At 45.3% G+C, this 22,847-nt stretch overlaps 1 protein-coding gene across 1 annotated transcript in view; it reads right to left on the reverse strand.

Moving 5' to 3' along the window:
* The window catches only part of LGI2 (leucine rich repeat LGI family member 2), a 28,441-nt gene extending 6,264 nt beyond the window's left edge, over positions 1–22,177 (reverse strand). The window contains exons 1-7 of the mRNA XM_083460519.1: positions 21,761–22,177; positions 20,661–20,732; positions 16,263–16,334; positions 12,700–12,771; positions 10,589–10,660; positions 6,965–7,134; positions 1,535–1,699 (exon numbers count right to left, since the gene is read on the reverse strand). Coding sequence (XP_083316645.1) covers positions 1,535–1,699; positions 6,965–7,134; positions 10,589–10,660; positions 12,700–12,771; positions 16,263–16,334; positions 20,661–20,732; positions 21,761–21,936 — 799 coding nt within the window. The 5' untranslated portion in view covers positions 21,937–22,177. The remainder of the gene's footprint in view (positions 1–1,534; positions 1,700–6,964; positions 7,135–10,588; positions 10,661–12,699; positions 12,772–16,262; positions 16,335–20,660; positions 20,733–21,760) is intronic.
* Positions 22,178–22,847: the final 670 nt, after the last annotated feature.

Consider the following 22,847-nt stretch of genomic DNA (forward strand, 5'->3'; position numbering starts at 1 on the left):
CCCTGCCTCCAGGGCCGGCTGAGCTGGGGCTTGAACCTGAAGGGCCCTCACCTGGGCCGGATCCTCAGGAGAAGACACCAGCTGAATCCGGTCTGGCTCCAGAGGTGATGGAGGACCCGTTGCCTGCAGGTGCTCCTCTCCTAGCCCTGTCAGGGGAAGGTGAGGTTGCCTCTGGGTCCAGTAACCCTCCAGCCTCTCCAGAGCTGCAGAGGCTCAGGGCAGAGAGGCGGAGGGAACTAAGTTCTCGCAGGAGGAGTGCTCGCCTCCAGGCCAGGAGAGGCGAGTCACCTGTGGACCGGGGCCACCCTATGCCTCAGAGGAGATAAAGGCCAGCCAGCCCAGACCCAGGTTGCGGGAGCAACATCGTTGGTTACCTGTTCCTGCCGGCACCCTGTCCTGCTTTCTGCCAGAGTTCCTGACCACGCCTGACTCTCTGCCTTGGACCCCACGTCAGCCTTGGACCGGACACGGACCATGCCGCACGGTACCCCCCCCCCCCCGGGACCAGCACAGATCCTCAAGGTCCCTCTCAACTCTACAATTCTAAGCAACAATTTTGTTCATCTCCTCACAGGTGCGAGCAAAGTGTTTGTATGAGGGAACATGAAGATTTGGTTGGAGACCAAAAAACACCCAGCTCAAACCTTCAGGAGGAGGACTCAAGATAAGAGGGGGCAAAGAATGCTTGGTTGTTCTAGGCAGGGCCAAACAACAATATGTGGGGCTGTCTCTCTAAGACTGCGATGGCACTACCTCTAATTGCAGGGAGATTAGATGACATTGGCTATTTGATGAGCATTCGTTCTAATTTGCTTATGGGGAGGTCAGATGACATTGTGTCAAAGCAAACATTATTCCACACTGTCCAGTGAATCTTTGTCTCACTTCCTTTAGAGCAAAAATATATATCCAGTATTTTGGTCAAGCTGGGTTGTTGCATAAAAATGCCCATCAACTTTAATTGCATACCCTGAATTTGCCAGTTTATGATTGAATCCCACCCCAAAATAGTGACAGTCTGGAAGCCCCACCCCCCTATATTGAGAAAAAGTATGGCAGGGTTAATACCCCCTATCTCAAGTTCCAAGGTTTGAATTTAATCCCCCCCACCTCTGATGCTGAGGGTTGCTTTTTGTTTTTTTAAGAGTTAAAAGAGATTTGATCTCTAACATTTCATCTGCTTTGGTCTATAGTGCTACTGTACTCCATACTGAAGAATCAAGTTTACTTATTGCTGCATAGCTCTGCTTTGCATTCCATTTCTTGGTCAAACTAGAGTGTGGCATCTTGTGACCCTCTGAGGATTCTGCAATATATGAACTCATATTCTATCCATCATGATGATAACCATTGTTTTAGTGAACTAGACTAAACTATTTTTTATTTTTCAGCGGATCCAACCTAAATTCAGCACAGATCAGCAAGAGATATTCTTTTCAATATGTTTTTTTTCCTGATACTCGGATACTTAAAAAAAAGGCACTAATAATCAATTAAGTAATATAACAAATAAGAATTGTGTGTTCATTTTTACCAGTAATGTTGTCATAACTCCTGAAGTTCTTCTCAATGTGATCCCATTCTAGCACCATGCAATTTTCCATGCTGGGCTGGGCAATGGCGACATACACGTCATTGTTTGAGTGGTATGTGTCCACTGAAACTGACTGGTAGGGTAAAATCTGATGAACCACAAAATCTGAAAAGAAATGTTTGTAATTAAAAACAACAAAAATGTTACAGTTGAACATGGCAGAAAACATAAAGAAAACAGACACGTTACGCTGATTTCTCTCTGGAAAACCCTGGCTTGGAAAAATTACTTTGGGGAACAGTCTTCGGGGGGGGGGGGAACAGCAGAATGAAGTATGAATTTAAACCCATGTACTCCTTGGGGGGAACGCGGGTGGCGCTGTGCGTTAAACCACAGAGCCTAGGACTTGCCGATCAGAAGGTCGGCGGTTCGAATCCCTGCGATGGGGTGAGCTCCCATTATTCGATCCCTGCTCCTGCCAACCTAGCAGTTCGAAAGCACGTCAAAGTGCAAGTAGATAAATAGGTACCGCTCCAGCGGGAAGGTAAACGGCGTTTCCGTGCGCTGCTCTGGTTCACCAGAAGCAGCTTAGTCATGCTGGCCACATGACCCGGAAGCTGTATGCCGGCTCCCTCGGCCAATAAAGCGAGATGAGCGTTGCAACCCCAGAGTCGGCCACGACTGGACTTAGCGGTCAGGGGCCCCTTTACCTTTACCTTACTCCTTTTTTTCACTTGAAGTCACTTTCACCTGATCAGAAGCAGACCTGCACAGTTAAAGACATGAGTCTGACAATGTCCTACAGGTCTTAACTCCAATGATATATTATGTGCTAAAAGACACATGTTTCCACACACTGTGCCTTTCTGTGACTATATCCTCTGTGTCTCTTCTGGTTTCTGATACCTACAGTATCTTGTAAGTCTTAAAGCTATGAAATTTTGAATTAACTAATATATACAGGTGATTCTACCCTTTTTGGGGGGGGACTGAAAAGGAAAGTCTTAAATGATGTATCCAGTTTGCTCTGAAATGACAGAAGTCAGTAGCAAAGGAGGGCATCCCAGCAATTTGTTTCACAGTATGGATTCTAAAGAATTTCACTTCACACTGCTGGAATACTCTATTAAAAAATGCATTTCCTTTCTAGAGGTGGGCTGTCAGATTGTTCCTTCACTAATAGAATTGCTTTGCTTTCTCAGCATTTTCCTTCTCCTGCAGTTGTTTTAAAAACTAGAACACATTTTGCTGATTTTATCCAACACTCTCATGTGTCGCTGTTGATCAGTTGAAGTAACAACAGTGTGGCTGGATGATGCTCTTCTGACTGCCATGTTCAAAAAGCCTTTGATCAGTTACTATGCAAGTTTCTACCCACCAAAGACTACAGGCCACCAGCCTGACGTTTGCTGTGTGATATTTACAGGTTACAATACATGGAGTAAATATAAACAATATCTTTTTTTTAGTATTTATATACCACTTTCCCCACATTTTCCATAATCCTTACAGCATAGTAGGCCAATATATTATGCCCATGAGCAGTAGTGGTGGTGAGAGGTAAAGGTAAAGGGACCCCTGACCATTAGGTCCAATTGTGACCGACTCTGGGGTTGCAGCGCTCATCTCGCTTTATTGGCCAAGGGAGTCAGCGTACAGCTTCCGGGTCATGTGGCCAGCACGACTAAGCCACTTCTGGCCAACCAGAGCAGCGCACGGAAACGCTGTTTACCTTCCCACCTGAGTGGTACCTATTTATCTACTTGCACTTTGACATGCTTTCAAATTGCTAGGTTGGCAGGAGCTGAGCAACGAGAGCTCACCCCATCGTGGGGATTCGAACCGCCGACCTTCTGATCGGCAAGTCTTATGCTCTGTGGTTTAACCCACAGCGCCACCCACGCCCCTTCGGTGAGAGATAGTTACTTGCTTAAAGACATCCCACATGGTTGAGTCAGGTCTTGAACCAGAGAATCGCAACTCACAGAATATGATCTTAACTACGGCCTCAAACTAAGTATGCAACATCAATGAATTGGTGAATGTATATAAACACAGGTGATTGTGCACATTCACAGGAAGGCACTAGGAGAATGTGCACCAACCGACAGAATCAACAGGGAATTTTACACATGGTCGGGTGAGTGAAGATAACGGTCAGCAAATGCTAGAGAATGTGAAAGTATCAGAAATGTTTCAAACATGGTTCAGCGAATAAGCACGGCATTTGTGTCAGTTCTGCGCAACAGCCAGGCCCAATCTCCTATTTATGTTGACATACCAGTATACATACTTTCTGGTTGACATTGTCTACCTGTACACCTCAACAGCACTTGGAAGACTAGGCATGTTGACCGGTCAATGCAGAAGACCCGTTAGTAAATAATCTTCACACCATCATGTGAAATCTAACAGTCACCAGTATTTATGCACAGCCCCCACTGAACTCAAAATAATGACTACACACTTCTGGAGAAGTAAATGACAGAAGCTGTAACTCTACTAAACATGCAACAGTTAGTTTACCATTGTTGATACACCACTGATAATAATTTCATGGCCTTAGCATGGTCCTTAAAAAGCAGAGACATCACCTTGCCAACAAAGGCCCGTATAGTTAAAGCCATGGTTTTCCCGGTAGTGATGTATGGAAGTGAGAGCTTGACCGTAAAGAAGGCTGATCGCCGAAGAATTGATGCTTTTGAATTATGGCGCTGGAGGAGACTCTTGAGAGTCCCGTGGACTGCAAGAAGATCAAACCTATCCATTCTGAAGGAAATCAGCCCTGAGTGCTCACTGGAAGTACAGATCCTGAAGCTGAGACTCCAATACTTTGGCCTCCACATGAGAAGAGAAGGCTCCCTGGAAAAGACCCTGATGTTGGGAAAGATGGAGGGCACAAGGAGAAGGGGATGACAGAGGACAAGATGGTTGGGCTGTGTTCTTGAAGCAACCAGCATGAGTTTGACCAAACTGCGGGAGGCAGTGGAAGACAGAAGTGCCTGGCATGCTCTGGTCCATGGGGTCACGAAGAGTCGGACACGACTAAACAACTAAACAACAACAAACCATGGTCCTCTACAAAAAGACATACCAATAGCAACAGGCTTTGCCTATGCATATACACTTTTTCTTCATACACTCCAGGGAAATTTCAATCCTTTCTCATTTTGATGTCAGTTTATTTCAGTCTTTACTTTTGGTACATTTACTGGCACTCTTAAGATTTCCCACTGAGTGCATAAATCTTCCTGCCTCCTTACTTACATTTCGCATTTTGTCTTGGGAGTTTATTGTAAGACTAATCTACTTTTATATCGCCCCCTAAACAAGATTTCTCAGCTCTGACAGTTTGCTCTTGTAATGCTGGAGAGCACAAAGCCCTTTGCCATTATGAAACCTGAACAAATGGGGGGGGGCAGGGAGAGTTTTTTGATGTCCAAGGTATGTGAATGACTTGCCAAGAATTTCCATCTCCTACTATTCTGTTTAGTCGTTTAGTCGTGTCTGCCTCTTGGTGACCCCATGGACCAGAGCACGCCAGGCACTCCTGTCTTCCACTGCCTCCCACAGTGTGGTCAAACTCATGTTCGTAGCTTCGAGAACACTGTCCAACTATCTCGTCCTCTGTCGTCCCCTTCTCCTCAATCTTTCCCAACATCAGGGTCTTTTCCAGGGAGTCTTCTCTTCTCATGAGGTGGCCAAAGTATTGGAGCCTCAGCTTCAGGATCTGTCCTTCCAGTGAGCACTCAGGGCTGATTTCCTTCAGAATGGATAGGTTTGATCTTCTTGCAGTCCATGGGACTCTCAAGAGTCTCCTCCAGCACCAGAATTCCAAAGCATCAATTCTTCGGTGATCAGCCTTCTTTATGGTCCAGCTCTCACTTCCATACATCACTACTGGGAAAACCATAGCTTTAATTATACAGACCTTTGTTGGCAAGGTGATGTCTCTGCTATTCTACTATTGCTGATATCAGAATATTAAAAGAGACATGCATGCATGTGAAAGAGAGGAGGATCCCCAAACTCAGGAGTTCTTGTGGGTTTGTGTGCCTGCTGCACATAATCAAAGAGTTAAACAACTACCTGACATTTAGAAGACATCTGAAGGCAGCCCTGTTTAGGGAAGTTTTTAATCACTGAAGTTTCAATGTATTTTTAATCTTTTGTTGGAAGCCGCCTAGAGTGGCTGGGGAAACCCAGCCAGATGGGCGGGGTACAAATAAATTATTATTAGTAGTAGTAGTAGTAAAGGTAAAGGGACCCCTGACCATTAGGTCCAGTCGTGACCAACTCTGGGGTTGTGGCACTCATCTCGCTTTATTAGCCGAGGGAGCTGACGTACAGCTTCCGGGTCATGTGGCCAGCATGACAAAGCTGCTTCTGGCGAACCAGAGCAGCGCACGGAAATGCCGTTTACCTTCCCGCCAGAGTGGTACCTATTTATCTACTTGCACTTTGACGTGCTTTTGAACTGCTAGGTTGGCAGGAGCAGGGACCGAGCAACGGGTGCTCACCCCATCGCGGGGGTTCAAACCGCCAACCTTCTGATCGGCAAGTCCTAGGCTCTGTGGTTTAACCCACAGCGCCACCCGCATCCCATTATTATTATTATCATTATTATTATTAAGTATTAAATGGCACTTGAAGCTTCACATGCAGGGAGAAAAAGCTGCCCATTCTTTGAATCCAGGTTCATACTAGCAAAACGGAGAACTTAAAGTCGAACTAGATGTGACAGAAGGACACAGGGCTGGTGTTGAAAACATCACTGTCTATATTTAGTTCTCCCCTGTGTCCTGTGCGAGACGCATCGCACAGCATGCGGTCCCTAAACTGTTTCCCCACTCCGCTTCTCTACATTAGCTGCCACTAGCAAGAGAGGGAAAATATGCAGTTGTGGTGAAGTGACGACACAGGGTAATCGTGTCACTACATGCTACTGGGAATGAGACACTAGATCACGGTTTTTGCCAACAGAGCCATGTTGTCCATAACCTTTAATTCTACCATTAGTCTTGTCTTAACTTCCTTTGTCTGAGCAGATCCAGGAAGACAAGTCCATTCTAACAGTGCAATACTACATATGCTTAATCAGAAGTAAGGCTTACTAGGCCTTACTAGTAAGTGTTTCAGAAAAACAACAGAACAGAAGGTGTCAGGAAGCAGGGGTGTAGGAGAAGATTAAGAATTAGGTAGAAGGAGAACATTTTACACACAAAGGAGTGGATTTCTGAGACATAAGGATTAGCTTTTTAACTAATCTGTCATCACTTGCCATGTAAATAATAAACTGGGACAATTAAAAATAGGACATTTGTGTCAATGCTAGCAGAACAGCAGTCTGGGAAAACACCTTATCAGCGTTCTTGGTTCGTGGACTTGCATAGCTCAGACGTCTCATTATTCATTTGCAATGAAATATACCTGTAGTGGTGCATTCGTCATCAAAACTTGAGACATCATTTAACTTCTTGTCCTGAAATTCGGCTGGACCAACACACAGGACATCAGAAACAGTGGAATTGGTCATCTTTAACCACAAAAACAACCACTTGGCTTTGCAGTCACATTCAAACTTATTTCCCCTTAAATCTCTAAAGGACACATAAAAAAAAACAGATTTGAAAAGGTTGTTATTGAGCCAACAGTCAAGTATTTCTTCAAGTTACTTGTAATATTTAACTCAAAGAACATTAGAACAGTTCAAAACTGATTCTGGTCAAAAAGTTGACAGCCCACAAACCCTGCTTTCTACATGAGGTGGGGAAGTGGTGATGTTGAAATGAATGGAGGCTATATAGGTGAGATACATATTAGATTGTAACATGCTGCAAGTATGTTGAGATAACGCTAGGCTGTAAATATATCTGTGAATACAAGCTGTCACAAAGTATATTGTGCATAACCTAAAGAACACGCTTATTAATTTGTTGGAACAATCGTTTCCCATTATTTATGAGATCTAATATAATACTTTCCAAGGATTATTATACTGGTAGCTGAAGGTTACCATATTTTTATTATCCACTTCCTCTGATGAACTCTTATATGGGTAACCTTGAACAAGTAACTTTCTCAGCGTCAGCTACCTCACAGGGTTGTGGTAAATGTAAAATGTGTGTGGGATGATTGACAGCATGCATGTTGCCTTGTGGAAAAGGCACTCTATCTATCTATCATTTATCTATCTATCTATCTAAATAGTACAGTGGTACCTCGGGTTACATATGCTTCAGGTTACAGTCTCTGCTAACCCAGAAATAGTGCTTCAGGTTAAGAACTTTGCTTCAGGATGAGGACAGAAATCGTGCTTTGGCGGCGTGGCAGCACTGTACAGTGGTACCTCAGGTTAAGAACTTAATTCGTTCTGGAGGTCTGTTCTTAACCTGAAACTGTTCTTAACCTGAAGCACCACTTTAGCTAATGGGGCCTTCCTGCTGCCGCTGCGCCACTGGAGCACGATTTCTGTTCTCATCCTAAAGCAAAGTTCTTAACCCGAGGTACTATTTCTGGGTTAGCGGAGTTCTGTAACCTGAAGCGTCTGTAACCTGAAGCGTCTGTAACCCGAGGTACCACTGTTAATGCAATATAGATTTCCCGTATGGGAGAGTCATTTATTTATTTCCTCCTGTGTTATGATTTTTGGTAATACAGTGGTACCTCGGGTTAAGTACTTAATTTGTTCCGGAGGTCCGTTCTTAACCTGAAACTGTTCTTAACCTGAAGCACCACTTTAGCTAATGGGACCTCCTGCTGCTGCCGCGCCGCCGGAGCACGATTTCTGTTCTCATCCTGAAGCAAAGTTCTTAACCTGAAGCACTATTTCTGGGTTAGCGGAATGCGTATGTAACCCGAGGTACCACTGTATTAAGGAGTGGCTGGTTTAGTGGGACAGTGCTGCTCTTCTGAAACCAGCATCACTGCTGCTTATCAGGGTGGGGCACCCGCAGAGCCCCAGCCTCCACCATCGCTCTTCCCTGCCCCATCTTGCCAGTTGTTCTCACATAAACCACAAAATATCACAAGCATTTCTAGCGACATTAAAAAAAAACCTAGACCACGCAAATAAACCTTTGAGTACATTTAAAATTTTGGAACAGAGCCGCTCCCCAAGCAGATCTCTAAAAGGAGAGCCAGTGTGGTGTAGTGGTTAAGAGCGGTAGTCACGTAATCTGGGGAACCAGGTTCGCGTCTCCGCTCCTCCACATGCAGCTGCTGGGTGACCTTGGGCCAGTCACACTTCTTTGAAGTCTCTCAGCCCCACTCACCTCACAGAGTGTTTGTTGTGGGGGAGGAAGGGAAAGGAGAATGTTAGCCGCTTTGAGACTCCTTAAAGGGAGTGAAAGGCGGGATATCAAATCCAAACTCTTCTTCTTCTTCTCTTCTTACTGCTGAATGCGGCTTTTGGTATATCTGCACTTTCACAAAAATGCACTGTTGAATAAGCGCTTAAACTAGGGCATTGTGACTGGTGTGACACTGGAAGCAGAGTATGGCTGTGAGGATTCCATCCCTGATTCACTTACACTTTTTCGAAACCAAGTCAGTCAACTATACTAGATTTCTGTGGCTCTCTTTTCCCACCCTCCTTCCTTATTTGTTTTCCCCAGAGACTGGAATGGAGAACTGAAGATCAGCTGGAGGGGGAAGGGGAAGGGGGCTGCTAAACCCTTTCCATTCCTGCGTTTTGTCCACATACACGCCCAGCTACTTTCCCACGCTTGGGTGAAAAGATGAAGGATCTCCATATCTTTCCCCTTGCAAGGTGGGCAAGTTTGAGTTGAAAGATAGAATGAAGGCAAGAGTTAAGCAGCCTATCTCTACATGCCCTTCTTCAGTCCCGAGTGGCAGCTTGTCAATACAGTGGTACCTCGGGTTACATACGCTTCAGGTTACATACGCTTCAGGCTACAGACTCCGCTAACCCAGAAATAGTACCTCGGGTTAAGAACTTTGCTTCAGGATGAGAACAGAAATCGTGTTCCGGCGGTGTGGTGGCAGCAGGAGGCCCCATTAGCCAAAGTGGTGCTTCAGGTTAAGAACAGTTTCAGGTTAAAAACGGACCTCTGGAACGAATTAAGTACTTAACCCGAGGTACCACTGTACTGCTTTTGGTTTAAAAGAAATATGGAGGAAAGTAACAAAGTAATTCAATTTAACATCAGATTTGTCCAGAAGTACACTGGAAATGCTGTCAATGGGCTGTAATTCTAAGTGAGATCTGAAAAAAGTTTGGTAAAATGTGCAAATGCCCCTAGTTTGCAAACGTTTCTTTGTGTCGGATAAGGGCACATTCTTTTGTGGGGTCATTTCATATATTCAGCTTTCAGTCATCAAGTGTTGAATAATTGAGAGATGGCAACTCAAGTGATGTACATGTTACTTGAGAACATATATATTTACTTAGCAATATATAATTTAAAAGTGGGTGGTCACATGCATCCAAATGTTAGATAAAGCACCCATGCAGAAGAATTAATTACCAAGACTATTGCTATCATGAGAACATTAGCAAAAAGGTAATGAAAAATATTTCACTTGGCAATCTGGAATCAGGCTACCAGAAAGAAAGTGCCAGTTGATGTATTTGTTTTCAGCATCAGTTCAAACTACAAACAATACAGTGGTGCCCCACAAGACGAATGCCTCGCAAGACGGAAAACTCGCTAGACGAAAGAGTTTTCCGTTTTGGAGGTGCTTCGCAAAACGAATTTCCTATGGGCTTGCTTCGCAAGACGAAAATGTCTTGCGAGTTCCTGCTGGGGTTTTTTCCTCCCCCCCCCTTTTTCTAAGCCGCTAAGCCGCTTATCAGCTGATCCGATCAGCAGATAAGCCGCTAAAAGCCGCTAATAGCGCTAATCCGCTAATCCGTCAATGGGCTTGCTTCGCAAGATGAAAAAACTGCTAGACGAAGAGAATCACAGAACAGATTCTTTTCGTCTTGCGAGGCACCACTGTATTCCAAATTCCAAATTCGGAGTTTAGAAACCCACACAAGGACAGGCTTGCAATAACAACAACACAAACGGTTTGGTTGGCTTTACTTACAGTTCAATCAGAGAATCTAAATCACTGAAGACATCCCTTGGCAAAGCTTTAATCTGGTTATTGGCCAAAGAACTGGAAAAAGTAAAGTTAGGTGTTAAAATAGTTGAAGAGATGATAATCACTAAATAGAGCAGCACTTAGCTAATGTTAACCGTTGGATGATGCCCAATTCCCAATGTTGACAATGACTAATAGGATTATGAATGAATTACGTAAAACCCTTGAACGTTAATGGAAACCTTAACACTCCTGACTTAATTCATGAGAATAGAACGTTGCGGCTCTTGTTTATAAGTTTGTAATGACAAGCTTTGCAAAAACTAGTTTCAAGGTGCCATCAAACAGATTTCGTTCTGTTTTTGTGGCTTAGGATGAAGAAAGTACACCTACAAAGGTTGCATATAGAATTACATATTTTAAGTACATTAATGAGCCTGCTGAATTTGCATTCGCTCCTTCTAGGCCACATGCCCAGCCTCCCTCACACAATCAACTTTAGGAACAAGTTTTTCCTGCTTTTAACAGGAAATGCTCATTGGCTGCCTCATTAAGCCCCTGAGCAGCCATTATGGCTCTTCCTGCTTCTCATTGGGTCCAGAAATGAAGAGGAGGGAAAGTAATTAGACATACAGTGGTGCCTCGCAAGACGAAAAGAATCCGTTCTGTGATTCTCTTCGTCTAGCGGTTTTTTCGTCTTGCGAAGCAAGCCCATTGGCGGATTAGTGGATTAGCGCTTTTAGCGGCTTTTAGCGGCTTTTAGCGGCTTTTAGCAGCTTATCTGCTGATCGGATCAGCTGATAAGTGGCTTAGCGGCTTAGAAAAGGGGGGGGAGGGAAAAAACCAGCAGGAACTCGCAAGACATTGTCGTCTTGCGAAGCAAGCCCATAGGAAATTTGTTTTGCGAAGCACCTCCAAAACGGAAAACTCTTTCGTCTAGCGAGTTTTCCATCTTGCGAGGCATTCGTCTTGCGGGGCACCACTGTACATGTTGCCTTGTGCATATGTTGGAACATGCAGATAAGGATATTTAAAATTATCATGTTGATTTGCAATTTCTGATGTTCTGGGTTGGTGAGTCAGAGACCCCTGACCCGACCTTCTTGACCAGTGCAGAGACCCCAGCTGATGCCTAATGATGTTGCTAAATGCCAGGCTTGTCTGGGACTCTTGCAAAATCTGACACGTTTATTCCCCACATTACGAAATAGTTTATATTTTGAACTAGCCGTGAAATATTCAGACATTGTCTTATGACACTAATACAGTGGTACCTCTGGATGCAAATGGGATCCGTTCCGGAGCCCCGTTCACATCCTGAAGAGAACGCAATCCGCGTCTGCGCAGGTCGTGATTCACTGCTTCTGCGCATGTGTGATGTCATTTTGAGCATCTGCGCATGCACGAGCGACGCAACCCGGAAGTAATGCGTTCTGTTACTTCCGGGTCGCCGCGGAGTGCAACCCAAAAATGCTCATATCCAAGGTATGACTGTAATCATTTATCATGAAAGAAACACCCCTAAAATTGACTCCACACAATGTGTTTCTCTTCATACGTAAACCATGAGGTGATTGCAATCTAAGGGTCTTGTAGAGCACATGAAGAACACAGAATACATTGCCTCCTACCACCTATTCTAGGTTCATTTGATTCTTTTGAACATTTGAAGAGCCAGTGTGGTGTAGTGGTTAAGAGTGGTGGACTCGTAATCTGGTGAACCGGGTTCGATTCCCCACTCCTCCACATGCAGCTGCTGGGTGACCTTGGGCCAGTCACACTTCTCTGAAGTCTCTCAGACCCACTCACCTCACAAAGTGTTTGTTGTGGGGGAGGAAGGGAAAGGAGAATGTTAGCCGCTTTGAGACTCCTTTGGGTAGTGATAAAGCGGGATATCAAATCCAAAACTCCTCCTCCTTTAGTCATAAGGGGGGAAAATGACTTTATCCAACAATGAGGGCTAGAACATTTCTTGTTTCACATTTTTGCATAGCCCACTGCGGCTTATGAAGTGAAGTGAGAAATATACCACAACTGTATCTACAGTGCAGGTACTGGAAAATCTAGTTTGGGGCAAGATATAAAATAATTCAAAGTAGCATTAAAAGACTTACAGGTGTGTCAAATCTCGAAGGCCACGAAATGCGTTTCTTGAAATGGTTTCTACCTTGTTTCCTTCAATAAATCTATGCAGAAAGATTTGATTGAAAGACACACGTTAAAGAGAATGTTTCAGTTCGTCTGGTAGAAGAACAAAAGCAAATACTGAATAAAACGTGAACAGCATTATTCCCAGGGCTTTTTCCCCAGACAGAACTCGCTGGAACTCTATTCCGGCACCTCTCATGTGGGTGCCATTGCCGTGAGTTCCGGCACCTCTTTTTCTATAAAAATAGCACCAATTATTCCACTTTTCTTGGCTTAAGTGTCTGCTGTGGTCTGATTAACAAAAGCCTCCATTAACCAAACTACTCATTTCAGTGCACACACGAGAGTCACCCTCAGGAGCTTTGTGTGAGCAGCAGGGCTCTTGCTAGACTTTGGGTCAGGCTGCGATATGCTTTTATTGCTTGTCATGTAACAACTGTCCCTGTGAGTCAGACATAAGTAAAGGTAAAGGGACCCCTGACCATTAGGTCCAGTCGTGGCTGACTCTGGGGTTGCGGTGCTCATTTCGCTTTACTTGCCAAGGGAGCAGCGTACAGCTTCTGGGTCATGTGGCCAGCATGACTAAGCCGCTTCTGGCAAACCAGAGCAGCGCACGGAAACGCCGTTTACCTTCCCGCCAGAGCGGTACCTATTTATCTACTTGCACTTTGAGGTGCTTTCGAACTGCTAGGTTGGCAGGAGCAGGGACCGAGCAACGGGGGCTCACCCCGTCGCAGGGATTCGAACCGCCGACCTTCTGATTGGCAAGTCCTAGGCTCTGCGGTTTAACCCACAGCGCCACCCGCGTCCCACACATATATACTGCTTAAATAGCCCCAACTAGACAGTGGCTAACTCTTTGCCACTTGACCTACATTCATAACATCACCATGTTGGACTGGTGATGTTTCACGAATGGCAATACAAGCATTTGGCCACATTTTTGTTTTTGGAAGAAAACTGTAAACATATTTTTTTAAGAGGCACTAGGTGCAAAAGAAATGAAGGAAACCAGGAGCTTGCAGCATAATGAATACATTGCCTTCCCAGCTGTACTCCTGCGGACACCTAGAGAGTAACCCCCAGTGAATATAATGGGACATACTTCTGAGTAAGCATGCATAGGCTTGTGCTGTTATATTTCTCCTGAGTTGAAGCTGCAAAGTTCTAGAACCAATATAAAAGGAAACTCATGATCCAGAACTTTTAAGTCCCGCTGGTTCCATTAAACCATGTGATTATCTCTCCTACTGAAATCAGCAGGACTGAAAAGGACTTACTGATTTCAACATTTATACCTTACTTTTTATTATTACATAAACAACTCAAAGCACCATACAAAGAAGTTCATAAAATGTGTAAAGCACAGCTAAAGTAGGCTACGTCACTAAAACCGATTTCTTATAAAAACAACAACAACCCAGCAACAAATTAAGACTATTTGGCATAAAACCAAGGGTTTGGCACATTTAAAATATGAATTGGGATGGATCTTTGTTATGGAGGAACAGTATAAATCAAGTTTGGGCAGAGGGAATACATTTGCTTTTTGCACCCAATCTGTAACCCTGCCTTGTCATCATGGCATTAACTTAATCAAAACCATATGTAATATGGATTGGCCTCCTGAAGCTGCATGAGATATATGCATGTGAGCATTTTGATTTTGTGGTTAGGATATAGAATGAAAAGGAGGTCAGTGAGAAAGTGGGGAGTCAACTTTTTTGTTTAATCGGAAGGCACCTGGTTCTAAGAGGCTACTGAAGTAAATGCAGTGGTACCTCGGGTTAAGTACTTAATTCGTTCCGGATGTCCATTCTTAACCTGAAACTGTTCTTAACCTGAAGCACCACTTTAGCTAATGGGGCCTCCTGCTGCTGCCGCGCCGCTGGAGCAAGATTTCTGTTCTTATCCTGAAGCAAAGTTCTTAACCTGAAGCACTATTTCTGGGTTAGCGGAGTCTGTAACCTGAAGCGTATGTAGCCTGAAGCATCTGTAACCCAAGGCACCGCTGTATTGGCTGATGACACACCATAGCTGAGGCAGTGTTTCCATTTTTTTAATGTAAACAGCAACAGTACCATACAGTGGTAATATTAAAGGCTGTAGCTATTTCTGTCATCCTTATTTGTTACTTTTGACATTAATTCTATGGCACAGAGGGGGACATGCATCAATTGGGATGCAACAGAGCACATGATTGCACTTAGGTAAAGGTAAAGGGACCCCTGACCGTTGGGTCCAGTCGCAGACGACTCTGGGGTTGCAGCACTCATCTCGTTCTAAAGGCCGAGGGAGCCGGCGTTTGTCCGCAGACAGCTTCATGTGGGTCATGTGGCCAGCATGACTAAGCCGCTTCTGGCGAACCAGAACAGCGCATGGAAATGCCGTTTACCTTCCCACTGGAGCGGTACCTATTTATCTACTTGCACTTTGATGTGCTTTTGAACTGCTAGGTTGGCAGGAGCTGGGACTGAACAACGGGAGCTCACCCCGTCGTGGGGATTCGAACTGTCAACCTTCTGATCACCAAGCCCAAGAGGCTCAGTGGTTTAGACCACAGCGCTTAGAAAACATATATTTGTTTAGGTCAAATTTCCCATTTTTCTGTGAAAACTCACAGTGAACTCACAGTAATTCAGCACATTTTGTGAGCTTTAAATGCTCTCCGATAGAGTCCACACACAATACGTCTCAGCTGGAATGAGGTGCCCAATTTATCACCAGCTCTTAATCATTATCACGTTGGCTGGGATCCAAAGAGCTACTTCAGGCACACCAAAGGACTCAAACATGATCAGTGGGATTTTTTTAAAACAACAGCAGACACCCCACCCCACCCCATGCCCTACTACAATCTGCTTTGGAAAGTCCCTTCAGTTTTAAAAACAGTTTCCAATGTGGCATCGGTGGTAGGGGGCCTGTTATTTGTGAAAAGACAATTCAAAGCCCCTTTGCAGTGCGTGGAGTCCTGACCCTTAACACATGAAACGTAACACAAAATACATGTTCAAAGTAAGCTATAACTTCTCCAGTTTTGTGCAAAACCTTATAAGGTGCTTAACGACAAAGAGCTGTGTGGCACCTTAAAAACTAGCAAGACTGTTGGTTTTGCTGAAACAGACAAGCATAGCTAGCCCTCTGGAAATAATTAGACGTTAAGTGCTGAAGAAAGAGAAAGGCAAGCAATATTGCACGTCAGCGTTCCACTGCAAGTTGCCATGTGCTGAATGGGAATTCATGTACATTTCCTGCGGAGAAACGCATGAGAGCTCCCTGTTTCTGGAGCCCAGGCATTGCCAGCTGGGGAATTGTATTCGTTCCTAGTATGCACATTATATCTTGCAGTGGAAAGCAGAAAGATGAGAATGTTCACACGCATTCACTTGCCCCGCATGAGTCACAACATGTAATGTCATCTAGAAAAAAGAACATTTCCTTCAGGGACAGTGCACTGGTAAATCATCAGAGCAGCTTCATCCATTTAAGAAATCTTAGTTTACTACATTAAACAAAAGAAGGAACTTACAAGTACTCGAGATGGAACAGACCCCCAAAGGCATCATCCCGTATGATAGTAAATGAGTTAGAATTCAGCAGTCTAAAAAACGGAATGCAAACATTAAGAGGGGGGATGTTTTTAAAAGGCCACCATACAATTTAAAGCACTGTGAAGAAATGCTAGACAAAGCTGAATTTCCCTTAGTCAGTTTCTTCAGAATGCACAAAAAGAACCATTAACAAGTCATCGGTGAGTGTTTAATACTCTCTCACCCTGCTTTGGTGCAACTAAGCACACATTGCTTTGTTATCAAATATGACTCTGTAGGTAGTAGGACATAAGAACTAAGAGCCCGCCAATGTCCCATCTAGTCCAGCACACAGCGACCAGCCAGCTACCTGTGGGAAGCCCACGAGTAGGAAGGCCAGTATAAAGGTAAGCAGCACATAAGCGGCACACAAAATGCTACCAAACCATTCTACGTTCTAAATCTTATATTAATAATCCAAAAATTGAGAGAGCTGTGTACAAGATCTACTACAGAAGCCACAAACAGAAAATTCAATCAAACTGTGCCCAAAAGCAAGATTCAGTGTTTAAAGCTCCTTTAGCCAGGCTCCTGTAGATATCAACAAAGGTAAGTTATGGGAATAACGCCACCGGATCGCTAGTCGGCATCGTTTATGGTCGGAACTACGACGGTATCTGATCGTCTTCAAACCTCCGACTCTCGTTCTTGATTAATGAAAACATTCTTGGCAAATGCTTTCGCTCTGGTTCGTCTTGCGCTGGTCCAAGAATTTCACCTCTAGCGGCACAATACGAATGCCCCCGGCCGTCCCTCTTAATCATGGCCCCAGTTCCGAACACCAACAAAACAGAACCAGAGTCCTATTCCATTATTCCTAGCTGGAGTATTCTGGTGACCGGCCTGCTTTGAACACTCTAATTTTTTCAAAGTAAAGGCTCCCCTCTTGTGGTTTCCAGCAACTAGTATTCAGAAGCATACTGCCATTCTGGCTAGTAGCCACCGGCAGCGTTATCCTCCATGAATTTGTCCAATTCCCTTCTAAAACCATAGGATTTGGTGGCCACCACTGCCTTCTGTGCTCCATGAAGAAATACTTCCTTTTTCCTGTCCTGAATCTTTCAACTTTGTGAATGGCAGGAAGTGGAGAAAGTGGAACCCTGCTCCCTTCCAGGATGTGCCTTGTATGTGATAGCTAGGTCACCTCAATATTAGAGGGACTGGGCATGTTGGTGGCCCACCAGAATGTTGTCGTCAAGTGCAGTGATTGACTTCCCCCCATAGGAATGAATGATAGCCATTTACAGTGGTACCTCTGGATGCGAACGGGATCCGTTCTGGAGCCCCGTTTGCATCCTGAAGCGAATGCAACCCACGTCTGTGCGGGTTGCAATTCGCCGCTTCTGCGCATGCGCGTGACGTCATTTTGAGCGTCTGTGCATGCGGCGAAACCTGGAAGTGATGCGTTCTATTACTTCCGGGTCACCGCGGAGCGCAACCTGAAAACGCTCAACCCGAAGCTACTTCAACCTGAGGTATGAATGTATTTTAAATATAGGATTTTATTTCATTTATTTAGGATATAGTTAGATCTCTCCTCTCCTAGGGCAAGATGTTTTTTGTGTAGCCATGGGCTGGCAGTTCGGGGAGAGACCACTTTAGCTGGAACACCAGGAGATAAAATTTGGGCAACTCACCAGGCTGTTCTGTCTTCCCACCCCCCACCCCCTCTCAGGGCAAGATGGTCCTTAAGTAGCCTTTTGGTGGCAGCTGGAGGAGAGGAGAGGTCAACTCAGCTGAATGATGGATTATGGCCACTTCACTGGGTGTTCTGCCTCCCCCTTCTGCCTGCACAGCTGTACCCTGAGTTCTGTTTCTTTACCACACTGGGATGTGGCAGAGTGTTGGGAAGCCACGATGGAATGCATTGAAAGGGTTGGTTGGTTGATTGATAGATAGATTAGTCACAGTTCTACATCACTGTCAAACATTCATGTCGCATTTCTGCTGACTTGGGTTCCTATAGTGCCGTTTAATGTTTTATAGTTTAAAAGGAGAGCTGAGTAAAACAGTACCAAAAAAAAAATCAATGCCAAAATATGGTCATCATTTAATAACCATAGAAAATGTTAATATGAATGTTGATATAATGATTTGTATGGAAAATGCTCTCAGAATCTCGATGGAACAAGCCAGGACCGCCTTGGAAGAGCAGAGTGGCAAGACACGACACTATTGGATTAAAAAGGGGGGTTAGAGGTGCTCTTGGATAGCAGAATAAGAGGAACAGAATCTATGACTACTAGAAAAGAGTAGCTCATCCTAGAGAGCCCAGTGCAGCAGAAATGCATAAAAGAACAGAATTGCACTACAACTCTGTAAGGTAAAGGTAAAGGGACCCCTGACCATTAGGTCCAGTCATGGCCGACTCTGGGATTGCAGCGCTCATCTTGCTTTATTGGCCGAGGGAGCCGGCATACAGCTTCCGGGTCATGTGGCCAGCATGACTAAGCCGCTTCTGGCGAACCAGAGCAGCGCACGGAAACACCATTTACCTTCCCACCGGAGCGGTACCTATTTATCTACTTGCACTTTGATGTGCTTTCGAACTGCTAGGTTGGCAGGAGCAGGGACCGAGCAACGGGAGCTCACACCGTTGCGGGGATTCGAACCGCCCACCTTCTGATCAGCAAGTCCTAGGCTCTGTGGTTTAACCCACAGCGCCACTGCAGATCTGCAGGGACTCTCCCAACTTTCAGGCCATAAACACATTTCTAGGGACTTCTTTCCACCCTCAAGGGAAAGGGAAGCAAAGATGGGTGGTGCCATCCTTATCCTCAGATGGGTATATTCCAGCTCTCTTCCTGGTGTAAAGCAACTGTAGACCAAAAGTCTACAGAGGGACAAGCTAGGACAGAGGTGCTTGTGGAACCAACAAACTCTAAGGGTAAATTGTTGTCACTTTCCCACAGTTACCATTAATTTCTACCCTGACCATTGAATTCTTTCCAAAGTTGAAATTCTGACAGGATTTCCTAGTTCCAACTTGGGTGGAACTGGGCACTATATACAGGGAGACGGACTATAATTCATAAGAAGGCTCCAGCAGATTACAGCAGGTGCCTGCAGACCTTTCTAGGTGTGTATAGAAGCCGACTGACGTCAGCACAAATTGATGGCGTCACAAGCATGTGCTGGTGCTTGCAGCCTGCGCTGTGCTGATTCTTTTGCAAAGTTCTACATTTTATTGGTTAAACACACACAAAAATACAGTTATCGCAAAACAGGAGTGCAAATATTACAGCAACCGCAAATCATAAAATGGATAAGGATTGCCAAAGTTTCAGTAAAGTCGGACGAAAGTCAGCCACAATTACTTATAACCTGAAGGGCATTGGATTGTATTGTACAGGAAAGTTAAGATGCTGATCTTCACAGTTCGCAACAATAATCTCAGCCTATCCCTTTGTTAACTGTTGTGTAACACAGGGCATTGATTGCATGGCTTGGCAGTTCACCGCATTGCTCCCAAGAGAGTCATCTAGAGAATTGGAAGCATATACATGACCTGTTTTCCAGTCTGTGGGCCATGCAAGTTTTGTGGCTGGTTCGCCAGGTCATCTGCCTTGGTTGTTAGGTGGGCAGAAGAGACAGCACGGCTGCTGTTTAGTCAACTTCACCAACAATTCCCAAACCAAGATAAAATTACAGTGTGGGGTGTGGATTTTGGCAACTGCCAAGCCATCAAGCAGGCTCCTGTTTCCTTTCCACCCACAACCGAGAGCCTGGGAGGCACCTTCTCTTTCTCAGAAGAAAGGAAGGCCCAGGGAGTTTGAGACAACAATGTGAATTGCGATTCAAAAGCATGGTGGGAACTAGGCATACTCAAGCCAACTTGGATATGGAAGGAACCAAATAGGGAATTATACTGCTATGGCAAAGATATAAGAAGGAAGCTGTTAAGTACCGGTAGGTATACTAAAAAGGGGTTGCTTGTGGTGGGGGTGTTTAAGAATCCAATTTCTTTTGGTGCCTCTCAACAATGTAGCATTGCTGTTGGAGCAGAATTTCCTTCCAATATTTTAGCATAATCCTTCAATCGAATGTCAAACAAGAGAAGTGTTTGTAATGTGCACCTCTAAAAAAAAAGAAACTGGATTTGAGAATAAGCTTTACAATCGTATGTCAATTTATTTTGGACTCTACACTAATCTTTCCTTTCCTTTCAAAGCAATGACTCCTCAGCTCTTTACGTCGTTTTAGAAATTAACATTCACCAATCGTGGGTCTCAGTCTGTGATTTGGAAACAGTTATTTCAAAGTCCCAGGATGCCTCTTCACAGGCAAGAGCTTTGATCATCTCTTTTTATAAAAAAAATTAAAAATTTAATACTTACAGCAACTGCAGGGAAGGCAAATGTGAAAACATTCTCTCTTTTATTTCAGAAAATGTTCCATTTACCAGGCTCCTGAGGGGGGAAATACAAGGGAAAATCCATAGGAACTAATTACAACACTTTTTTCTTATTTGATTATTACCATCATCATTATGACGCTCTTTCTTAACAGTTTTTCCATGACCTTCCTTACAGTTCTTAACCTGCTCCTCTGGAAGTTTTCTATGGTCTCCTTTCACTGTATTTATCAATTAATCCAAAATATTGTGTGCATTTGACTGCCTCTGTCTGAAAAGTGAATGGGGATCTGCTTTCTTCGTCCCCTTATATTATGGATTTATTTTCCTACCTATTACATATATGCATCGTAATATATGTGTGCCTTTGTGCTATAGCTGTAGATACAGACGACATATGACTGAACAGAAGCAATCAGTGAGTGAAACAGAATTGAAGACTGACTGGAGGGTTTTGAAGCCCAGCAGATTTTAAAGCGAGGCAAGTTGAAAAGTCCTACATTACCAAAGGCACTGAACTCACTCTCAACTTCCAGGACCCTGAATCCTATTTGTTCCAAGATAGTTCAGACCAGCTGAAAATCATTTCTTCCCCTCTAGTGAGAACATGGCCACTTACTCACTGCATCTCCCCAATTCTTTGAGTTTCATACGCTGGGCCTTTTCTCCCGCATCACCCGCCCCTCTCTAGTCTTTTGTCATCTCTGGAACTGCCTGCTGCAGCAGCATCTTCTGCTCGCCCTAAAACAACATCTCCCGGCTGAGCGACCGCGCAGGCATCTCCGGAAACGCCAGGCGGGCGCCTCCCTTCCCATGCGCACTGTTTGCGCGGAGCAGCCGGAGGGGGCAAGTTTGGTGCTTTGCTTTTCTAACACCCTCTGAACGTCAGAATCCTAGAATCGCGGAGTGAGTGTCGGAGGGGGGGAGACCCCCGAGGGTCATCCAGCCCAACCCCCTGCAATGCAGGAATCCCAAGTAAAGCATGCACACGCGCCGCCCCAGAAGGGAAGGTCTGGTGCCATCCGTGCGCCGCGTTGCGCGCCAGCCAGCCACCCACCCATCACCCTTCTTGGCTCGACTTACAAGGAGCTGATGTCTCCGGGGCTCCGCGGCACCGCCGCCGCTCCGACGCAAATGATGGACTCTTTGGTGCAGCTGCAGATGGCGGGACACCGCACCGGCTTCCTCACCTGGGCGCGCTGCAGAAGGCACGCCAGCGCCAGGAGCCAGAGACAGCCGCTGCCCAGCCAGCTAGCCATCGTGCGCCCTCGGCCGCCGCCTCCGCCGCGTGGTCCCCCTTTGGCCCTGCTGCGCTCGTGGCCCGAGCAATGCAGCCGCCGCCGCCGCCGCTGCTACTGGAGAGGCTGGAACGGGAGCCAGGCAGCATGCTGCACCCTGAAGCTACCCCCTCTCTCTCCCTCTCTGCAGCACTGGAAGCAGCGCCCAGGATCCTGCTGTGCGCTCAGGCTCCTTCCTCCGGACTGACATCAGCGCCGAGGCCTCCCGCTCCCCACCCCCCCAGCTCCTCATCCTCCCCCCCCCCTTCTTCTGCTTTTCTTTCTTTCTTTTTTGGTCTCATGAATAATTCAGCCAAAGGAGAGTTTTAAGAAATCGCCGGCTACCCACCGACCCTGCGCAATCGGAGGCAAGGAACCCATCCTCTCCATCGGAGTTTCCCATATCCGCCCCAACACCAACCCCCGCCTTACAACCTCACCCCGCCCAATCAATAGTTCTAAAAGAACCATCTTATTATGGGGCGAAATCCCATAGCAAGGGGGCATGGGGGGAATTCTGGGCGGCTTCCCAAAGCGCAGTGAGGGCTGCCCAAACGGTGGGGGATGAGGATGAGGATGGTACCTATATTTATACAAAGTACCAAATAATAATACAGTGGTACCTCGGGTTACATACGCTTCAGGTTACAGACTCCGCTAACCCAGAAATAGTACCTCGGGTTAAGAACTTTGCTTCAGGATGAGAACAGAAATCGTGCAGTGGCAGCGACACAACAGCGGGAGGCCCCATTAGCTAAAGTGGTGCTTCAGGTTAAGAATAGTCTCAGGTTAAGAATGGACCTCCAGAACGAATTAAGTTCTTAACCTGAGGTACCACTGTACAGTGCTGCCACGCCGCCAAAGCACGATTTCTGTCCTCATCCTGAAGCAAA

This window comes from Podarcis liolepis (genome assembly GCF_965112155.1).
Source record: "Podarcis liolepis genome assembly, chromosome: 9".
NCBI classification, from domain to species: domain Eukaryota; kingdom Metazoa; phylum Chordata; class Lepidosauria; order Squamata; family Lacertidae; genus Podarcis; species Podarcis liolepis.